The sequence below is a fragment of the Nicotiana attenuata genome, chromosome 7 (genome assembly GCF_001879085.1).
Source record: "Nicotiana attenuata strain UT chromosome 7, NIATTr2, whole genome shotgun sequence".
NCBI lineage: Eukaryota > Viridiplantae > Streptophyta > Magnoliopsida > Solanales > Solanaceae > Nicotiana > Nicotiana attenuata.
The window spans coordinates 112,061,113-112,071,535 of NC_031995.1; the positions used below are offsets into that span (position 1 = coordinate 112,061,113).

General features: G+C 34.8%; 1 protein-coding gene across 1 annotated transcript; it reads right to left on the reverse strand.

Annotated features, from left to right (window-relative positions):
• On the reverse strand, positions 996-10,083 carry LOC109229720 (probable S-adenosylmethionine carrier 2, chloroplastic). The gene is made up of 12 exons (XM_019395256.1): positions 9,885-10,083; positions 8,624-8,731; positions 6,165-6,251; positions 5,757-5,829; positions 4,686-4,776; positions 4,251-4,304; positions 4,080-4,175; positions 3,782-3,871; positions 3,065-3,116; positions 2,211-2,272; positions 2,039-2,119; positions 996-1,477 (listed from the first exon to the last, which is right to left on the reverse strand). Exons 1-12 carry the CDS (start codon positions 9,913-9,915, stop codon positions 1,373-1,375), a joined length of 930 nt encoding a protein of 309 aa, XP_019250801.1. The 5' UTR covers positions 9,916-10,083; the 3' UTR covers positions 996-1,372.

The following is a 10,423-nucleotide window of genomic DNA, read 5'->3' on the forward strand; positions in this document are numbered from 1 at the left end:
GAGAAGAAGTAGAGGAAAGCAAAGGAGCAGTTGTGCTCTTGTTACTGTGTAACTACCATAACAGAAATATGGAAAGGTACTGTACATTTATATTACTCAACTACTTAACTGCCTAACTCTCTACTGTTTAACTCCTAATTAACTAGCTAATTATACCACTAGCGTATTACATATAAGTAGTTGTACACATCTGTCAATTGCTCTTAGTTCAACATATACAAATCCGCATGTCATGCTTTCATTTTATTCCTGTGTAGCAAAACCAACTTCGTACTTTATTGGATCATATGTCTTATTCTATCATCCTCTATTTAACTTTTTTGAATAATTTTTGACACTTAAAAAGATACATAAAAATGGGTAATACAAACATAGGATTGCTAATTTCTTTGTCAATAAGATCTTAACATAGAATAGATATAGTTTCTATTTTTTTTTTTTTTTGTAGGTTATGTATTATTTTTTTTCATTTTTTGTTTTTCATCATTATTTGTGTAGGAATATAATTTAAAGATATAAAAACAAGGAGGGCTTGTGTAACATCAGTAAGGTATATGTTACAACTTACAAGTAGAAACATCATAAGAGGAGCGCGTAACTCCCCCTTGTATTTATGTATTCGAACTACTTATCCCCAAATTTTAGATTTATGTTAAAAAAAAGTTAATTTTATGCATAAAAATTTATTTTGGAATATCCCTTGACAAAGGGTTCCATTTAACCACAAATTTAAAATATCCAATACCATTGCTCATGTTGCATATTTCCACCAACATAACCTAATTCTTTTTGGAGTCCGGAGTTCGATTTTGTTTGTCCGTCCCCTTTGCTCAAGATATTTTTGGAATAAAAGGGTTTGTTTAGAAGTCAAGTAACGTTAAGCAGTTTTTACTATCAACAACACTAGTAATAATATTTCGCACATAAAATGCTAGGTCACACCTAGCGGCCATGAGAAACCAATTATTTCACTGCTACCATCTATAACACAGGAAGAATTTAAAATGAATAGATTTATGGAGAAACTCAACAAATACAAAATCCCCGATAAATGACAAAGTGAATGGAAGAATACACCAAAGAAAAAATACAAAGAATATTGAAAAAGGTCTGAGAATAAAAATGTGGAAGAAAACGAAAAAGGAAAAGGCAAACTGCAAAATGATCCAAATTTTCCTGCATTACACTAATCCCATGGGCCGTGGCTCAACATTCCCCGGCCCATGTTGCGTCGCCTACAATTTCATAATGCCATACCCCTTTGTTTTGTAACAGGGTTCAGCCAACCATAATTTTCAAGAAAACTATTTCTGGTCTTGTAGCAACAATTACCTTCCACAAAAAGATAGAACAATTTCGAAGGATTCAAATTTTAATCAACACGGTCTTTAGCAGCAACTAGTTGCTTTACCCTTTCAAGAACACCAAAAAATATGGATCCTCCAATACCTATCCAAAGTACTCTTGGTCCCATTCCCTGCAATATACAATGGACTAGAATTAGCTTAATGTCTAATTAGCTTTTGTTTGGTTGATTATCACAGCTATGTTAAATTAATTATCAACATTATTTACATAGATATCATTTCGCGTGAGAATTCCAGGATAATTCTGTTCCCACATAAAATCATTTCCTGTGAGAACTCCAGGCTGAACCACATTTCAACATTAAAGTCCTGGTGCTTTTTACATGAAATTGTTGAGGAGATTAGAAGGTTCAAAGGAACTGGTATTGTTTTGGAACTTCTTCCCCACCCCCGAGATGAAAGATGTCAGGTATCATGTCACTGCTCATTAGACAAAGCTTTGGATATCAAGCGCAAGAAAAAGAAGAGGGAATGACTGAAGATGATGCTTCTATTACATACAGCTAACATGGAGACTATTCTGAAAATTTGTAGCTCAATCAGTATAAGAAAGTTTATGTCAATCCATCATCTGAACTCTTTTCTTTGCGGAAGGACAAGATAAAAATAGACATTATAGCCACTCTGTTCAAAATCAAACATACAGAAAACACAGGATGCAAAGTGCTGACCTTAAAAAGAGTGGAGGCTCCTTCTTCTTTTACAATACTGCTAACACAATGCAAAATGCCTTCATACTGCTTTGCTGAACCCTGCACGCAATATAAATAAACAAAAGCAGGTGTCATGTTTTCAATAATGAATAAGAGAAGTGTAGTTAGAGAGATGTGAAAGGTGCCAAACCTGAATCATCAATCTGGTTTTTATCACATCAAGGGGAGTAGTTATGGCTCCGGTTATTGCACCTGCAATTGATTTAAGACTCAAATGTAACAGATCCCCGAATAGAAATTATTGCCATGATATTAATGCATAAAGGGTTTTACAATCAGAAGCAAATTGATGAAGGCTCTTTATATAGTCTTGGATAATCCTCGCCTTATAAGCTAACTGTTATGGTAGAGTTAGGCTTAAAGCTTATCTTTTTAAACATAGTATCGGAGTCAAACTGATCCCTATCTTGGTTTACCCAGTGTTGGGCCCCATGTTAATGCCAGCTCCGGCCTACAGTAGCTGAGAATATGTGATGTTGTCTCCTTATATGATCTTGTACAATTCTTACATTGAGCTAGTGATTCAAACAGAGGGAAGAATAAGGATCTCTATAAGGCGTGGCAAAGATAGTCTTCCACTTATAGAGCACATAGATTGTCTTATACCAAAAAAAAAAGGGTAGTTCTTGCAGGGCAAGCATTTTGCTTTCAATAAGGGCCAAAAAAGTAAGAGCTCGCTAGAAGGTAAAGTAAATATGTTTCTCTAGACTTTCAAGTCTCAATTAACACAATTTTTTTATTAATTTTTTTTATAAGCATCTGTCACATAGATTAACCCGTAGGATTTTCCATAGATTACAAGAGCCTTATCCTAATATGTGCCATGTTCATGTTTGTACACATATGGACTATTTCACTCTTTTAAAAATTACAGTGAATATACATGGATTGGTTCTTGATAAAGATTTCCGCATATCACAGGGTCAAGCTCAATTATTAAGATGATATCAGCGAGATTGGAAGTGATATAAGACATGTTGTTACCTGCAAAGGCACCAATCATTGCATTCTCAGGATCTTTAAGGTCCCTTCTTGCCTGCATAAAAACAAAATTATGTCTCTTTTCCGAGAAAAGTATAAAAAAATTATGACTTTGTAATTTTCTTGATAGAAAGAAGTTTTTATATATAATCCTTGGGAAAAAATTAATGTAATCTCTCTCGTACTTTTAAGCCGAATTTAATTGAGCAGTTCTGCTCAATGCATACAGAAAAATATATAAATGGATGAAATCTTCATGATACGCTACTTCACTGGTGCTTCAATTTTGGACAGTTAATGGGATCTTTACACAAATAGCAGGCTGGATTCACTGTTTACTTTTTTCTAGCTGATTTACATAGATTATACACTGATTATATACGGTTATACACATATTGTACATACATACATACATACATACATATATATACATACATACATACATATATATATATATATATGCATTCACAGGCTATTTTTAGAGCAACTATTTAGGTTAATTTTTCTCGCTTAATTACACCATAGAAAGAAAGACTGAGAAGTTTCATTGTAATTGCCAGCTCCTAGTGGTCTTTGTTTTCAAAGATAGATGGTGAATTTTGTTAGTATAGACCTTGGACAACATAATTATGATTTGAATTTGTCGTGAATGACAGAACCAGAAACTTTTGTTTTGATTGAAATTGATGAAGTGTAAGAATCAATAAGCAGCCAACTTACAGCTAACTTATATCCGATCCGCAGTTGCTCGTATAAACAAAACTGGATTGCATCAAAAGGTAAATCTCGTAGTAGAAAAGAACCATAACCCTGCACTCAAGCAAGAACACAATGGAGCTTTCAAAAGGTTGGACAAAGAAATCCATCATTCAACTAGTGAATTTCTCTATCAGATTTCACATATTTATCTTTTATCTTTTTTAAAATTTTGCCTGAAATGTTCCAGATTGTAAATAAACAAGAGTGTTTTAAATGGATGTCAGTTTCTAATAAATTCACCAAAAAGACACCTCCTTACAGCATAAAGGCCTCTAAACCCTTCCTTAGCAACGATTAGCCGGACTGCATCAGGGGCAGTAGCAAATTGGCCAGTCTGCATCCTTTGCTTAACTACCTGTAGGTTATTCATATCTTAAATCTCTGAACCAACATCAAAACCTAAGGATGTGCAAATTAAGGTTTCAATTACCTCAGTGGGTACACGGACAATAGAAGAAGCAGCTCCGCCTATAGCACCTGCAGTCTAAATTAAGTGTAAGTAAGCTTTTTTGCTTCAATATATTTGAAATATGGACTATTTTATTGCTGGCTGTTCTCTTAATTTATTAACTGAAACTGCACAGTAGATTCGAAATACAGCAATGGACAGTTTAAACTTATCATTATCATCTAAACTTGCGTACATGTGTTAATTGCAAAGCTACTTCCAGAAATAAGAATAATGAGTGTCAAGGAGTTCCATTCCATCTTCAGGATGGTATTTTAACCCAGGATTTAATAGTCTAGTAGTAGACAATAATTCGCAGTGCACAGATTTCCTGGCCCAGATCACTGAAAATCTAAAATAAAGTATGACTAAATAAGAAGAAGGTTTGCCTAACAGTTTATCAGTCAAAATACTTACCAAATGAGCCAAGGCACTAAGATTTTCAGGGAAGCTCTCCAGCAATTTTCTCTTGGTAGATTCATATACACCAACAAATATTGCCGACGCACTGAAAAGAAGAATTTTGAGTGACCAATCTACTTTGGTGAGCAAAAGTAATTTATTCCAAGGAAGGCAGTTCAAGATTTCCCAAAGAGTACAACATTTGAAAGCTGTAAGTTGGCTTTAGAAACCCATGATATATAGAAGATTAATTACACAAACAAAGATCTAGCTACCATTCTATTGAAAGATACAAGTGCAGCACAGTAAGTTTTCAGGTTCTTCGTCCACATAAATATTAGAAGGTTTTCTATAACCTAAAAGGTAAATTTTCATCATCATTAACCTGATAGTCAACATACAGCTTACTTTATTCGTTGCCACTATATCACTGAAAATAAATCAAACAATTAGAATAACATGAGTCCTTTCACATTTTCTTCTGCTAAATTGTAGATAACAATCATGTCACATGGGTTCAACAGCAGAATTTGATTAAAAGCGGATAACATAGCAGAGACATAGTCATCTGTTTTGAAAAATAAATTTTAGTCTGTTTCTCCCTCCCTCTCCCTCCCCTTCCCCCCCCCCCCCTCTCTCTCTCCTCTCTCTCTCTCTCTCTCTCGTCGTCTACGTGCGTACGTGTCGGGTACGGGGGGGGGGGGGGGAGGGTTCTGGAGAAGACAACTAGTTTGACTTCAGCAGGCAGCTGGCACTAAACTGAATTAGTTTCCAGCCCTTATATAGCTTTCTGTCAAGTGCACATCCAAACTACTCGTCATTATCCAAATTACTATTTCAAGCAATTGCATACTATTTAGTGATGCTGAAGCTGAATGCATAACCTGTCAGCAAACAAGTTTCAGCTTCACAGTTCAAGGCCTTGTTCAGTTCAATTAAGTCTTGGGACAGGATAAGATTTTGAACACATAACGTGTAGAGTAAGGACCTCAGTGTAATTTTATAATGCAAAATGTGCATTGAAGATAAAGTTCATCCATGTATTCAGATTCATAAAGTGAAGTATTCAAAATCCAGACTTCTTACGGTAAGACACCAGCAAGATTTCCAGCCAATCCTGAATAAAGACCTTTAAAAACGATTTGTCCCCCACCACGAACTGCCTAACATTAAACCATGAACAGCTGGTCAAATCAACTATACTATAAGAGCTGATGAGCTACACTGATCTGAAGGTCAGCAGATACTTGGAGAAATAAAAATAAACTTGAAGAAATTGACGCTCCTGTATGACAGTTTGATGGATGATAAATAAAAGGTTGCAAAGCTGTTAAATTTTTTGTTAAAAGCTAACCTTATCAAAAACTACTCAGAATATCAAGTGAAAAACATCCAGATAAAGAGTCAGTATGTGCTAATGCCTAATGGAGAAAGTAGTAGGAAGGAAGAAGAGAAATTACAGATGATATTCATGAAATGTTAAACAGTATAAACCTGCTTGTAGTCGAGTTTTAATTGTATCAATTGGATACAGAACAGCTTCTACAACAACACCAGCAGCAGCTCCAGCTATAGCTCCCTCTACAAGAAGATTTAACAATAAAAAGAGAGAACATGCACATTTTATTAAATTTATCATTTTTAATGTACACAATCTCTAAATCAACACAGGAGAAGGCTTCGGAAACACAAAGCTGTATAACTATCAACTGCACTACTTAGAAGGTATAACGTCAACCAAGTTCATCTACAATCCACAAGTGCACCTAAAGGTGCCATTCAGCAATAACATGTCAGTCTAGCACAATCATTACTGAGACAAAGCAACCAAAAATATTTACAAGCTATTGCTGATTAGTACATTTGTACTATATATCTAACATTATAAGAAAGAGTATTTTCAGTATATATTTTGAGCAGCCAAGTATGGAGATCAGTTCTTGTAAACTTCAATAATTATTAATAGTCGCATCCCTTTGAGTTGGTAACCCCGTGTGACTCTATATAACATATTGATGACAATTTAGTACTGTTATTCAACACCATTAATTACAATGGTTTTAGAAGACATATTTTGTATTTCAGTACTGAACATAGAAAATAGAGACTTAATGTTGTCCATAATTTACAAAGAGACCAGACTAACAAAATCAAATCAGAGAGAAGGTAAGTGCTAATTCTCAGTAGGTGGAAATAGTTTTAGGCTTTTAATATAATTGTAAGGGGAAAGAGAGTGATGCAATTTCAGTTTAAATGGATATAGTAGGGATGTTTATAGAACACACATGAAGGTCCAGCAAAAGTATGTACCAGATGGTTAATTCCCAGCTTACTGATGATAAATATGTGTTTGGTTCTACTTTCACCTATTTAAGTTAATGTGAGTTTCTTGATCCAATAAAATGTGGCAACTCCGCATGAGAGCACTCATGAAATATTCTTACTACCGTTCTAAATTTGATATTTTTCGTTTCAGATTTCAGAAAATTCTTTATAGTTTCTTCAAGTGATGCCTTTTTACTCACAAAGTAACTGGAGTCGATCTTTACATGTTGAAATCTTATACATGGAGGATATTAGTTCTGGCAAGCAGTAGCTCAAATTAGTGAGAGCCTTAAGAAGTGCTATTTCCAGCCAAATCGGAAAATTGGTGCAACAGAATTAGATGAGAAGCATAAATTATCATCATTTACCCCAAGTACATGCGGAAATAAGATGACAAAGAAGACACAAAGATACAACAACAACAACAACAACAACCCAGTAAAATCCCACCAGTGGGATCTGGGGAGGGTAGTGTGTACGCAGACCTTACCCCTACTTTGAGATGAATTTAGTCTTCTTAAATAGGATTTCTTTTCATCCTTTATTTTCTTAGTCCTTTCAAAAAACATTCCAACATATTCTGGTCAATAAATAAAGGACACAAGTTAGCTTCCCAACACAATGTGCTCTGCACGTGTTTGTATGATGCCTTTGTGCATGTCGGTGACCTAGTGCAGATACTGCAGACAATGTAAGTATGACAAGTCTGTCTCACTTGGAAATTCATAATTTTGTATCTATTCTTGCTATCATTTTGTATCTATTCTTGCTATCATTTTCATATTAAAAGGTTCAGTCGCTCTTTTAAAAGGTAAAAAGGCTTGATCCCACCGGAACTCCAGAAATTACTGTGGTAAGATCTTGCACAAGCTATCAACCCAAATAATTTTTATGGTAACACAGTGTTGTGAAAAGGGCTCGCTTCAGCGCTTAAAGCGCGAAGCGAAGCGAGACCTCGGGCGCTTCTGTGATGTGAAGCGTAGCAGGTTGAATAAAGCGAGCGTTTCTGCGAAAAAAGCGAGAAGCGTAAAAGCGACAGTAGCGACAGAAGCGAGCGCTTCTACATATTAAGGGCTGCCAACGTTAAAAATTAAAAAAGTTCATCAAGTTCAAGCCCAGGTACGTGATTTCTTCCTCCTCCTCCTGCTTCTTCTTCTTTTTCTTTTTCTTCACTGTTTCAGTCCCAAAATAGTAGCAAATGCTAGCAATTTTTTTTTCCCTTCAATTCTTTTTCTTTCACTTTTCACTATATTAGTGATAAATTGCAGCGAAATGCTGCCCAATGTTTTTCGTTTCAGTTACTGCTATTTTTTTGGCCGCTCTTTTTTACATTTCATTTAATCTTGTAGAAGAATAGGATGCTCATTTTGTGCTTTAATTGATGCTACTCTTTAGTTTTTACATTGAAGTATTGAACATTTGCTTACAGTTACATGTGTTGTCTATGCAGTATTTATTTTAATATTTTTAAAAAAAATTCCGCTTCACTTCAAAATAGCGAGGGCTTCGCTTCTCGCTTCTCACTTTAAGCGAAAAGGGGCTTGTTGCTTTTCCTCGCTTCACACTCTTCACAACACTGTGGTAACATCTTGCACAGTCTATCAATCCAAAGAATTTAGAGAACTTACCATATAGTATGCGTAAGAGATCAAGTGGAGTCTGTTGTTTGCTGATTGATGCAACAGGTTTCTTTGACATGTTGTGCAAGTTGAGTGCTCTCGAATTCAGTCTATCTCCTGCAAGAAGTATTATTTTATCATCAAAAGTGGCAAAAGAAAACATCAATTATCTGATTTATCTAAGTGTTTGTACAGGTCTAAGGAATCATTTCAAAACCTGTGGAAGGTATAAGGAAAATTAAATACGCAAGCAACGTAGTCAAGTGAAAAAGGAAAGCAAAGATGCAAACCTAAAGGCACTTTCCAATGCTTTGAAATATATATTTTTTTGATAACCGAGAAATTCCCCACAACCATGGCGCACGATTACTAACTCGGTGAATAATGGGCACGTCCCTCTACCCTTCTCCACTTAAATATCAGGCTTTTGTTTGCGACAAGGTTCAAACTTAAATATTTCATATCACGCGCTTGAAATATGTTTTTTTTTTCCTGTCTTTGTTTTCTACCTCCTAGCAAGGCAGATTATATTTGTGAACTTCATAATAATATACAGGTACATGGCACAAGCATAGATAGAAGGATATATCAATGGAGTTCTTTTTCCTTCTTGTATGCACCTCAGTATACCCCTATATTTCTATCTTTAGAATGCAAATCTGGAAATACAAAATTTAGAACAGCAAACAAGACTTCGTGCTATGGTGATGATTCCACAATCAACTTTAATCATTCTTCAGATACTTTGTGAAATTTCCCTAATAGTGCTGCCTCTAAGTTGTGAAACTGCCTCAACCCTAAATAACTAATACATTACAACAAAAAGCACCAAAATGAAATAGAAAATGTTTGGTCACCCAGAATATTATTCAAAAAATGAGATTCACAACTTTCATAGGGTTAATATAAAATCCTCATCACACTGAACTGAATTGGAACAACGTCATTTAACCTTTCGAGTAGGTGATGAAAATTTTCCTAAATTATATGTATAATCATTGCATATAACAGTAAAACAGTCAATTTAACTCTAATGACAAACATGATTTACATGATATTCGAATGTCAGAATTGAGCAACTCACTGTTACCCAAACCTGGTCAATTTTGTGGGCCAGCGGGAGTTTAAAATTCATTTTTCAACACTTGAAACAGAATGGATGGAGCACAACTAAAAAAAAACAATTTGAGATGCTTTAATTAAGCAAACAGATATAAGGTTCGTCTTAATCCTAAAGTCTAAGGCTAAATTAACAAATAGAGGAAATTACCCGGCAATTCCGTCTTCGAGTTGATAGCCATTCTGTATCCCTGAAGAATAAAAATCAGTTAAATGAGTCTGAACTTCCTCTTATGAATTAAATTATGAACACCTATAGTGCTTGTAGTTGCAAGAACTTTGAGGGGTTTATTAGAGAGTTTGAAGCGCAAATGACCAAAAACTATGTTTCTTTTTCCCAATTTCCCTCTTTGTTACATCACTCTATTTAAACACACTTATTACTTATTACACTTTAGAAAAATTAACCTAAATAGCCGTAATGGGTCAATATACATATATATATATATATATATATAATATATATATATATATATATATATATATATATATATATAATTTCGTCATGACCATTGGGGTTGAATTCAAGTAATAGAAGTAGAGGGAGTGAACAGTAATAACCGAAAGAGATGGAGGGACACGCTCAATTCGCTTTTAATGAGACTCAACGCCTTAGATTAAGCCAGTCTAGTATATGTAGCATAATTCACAGGGAGAGGGGTATGCTAAAGTTCAGGTAATCTAACAACC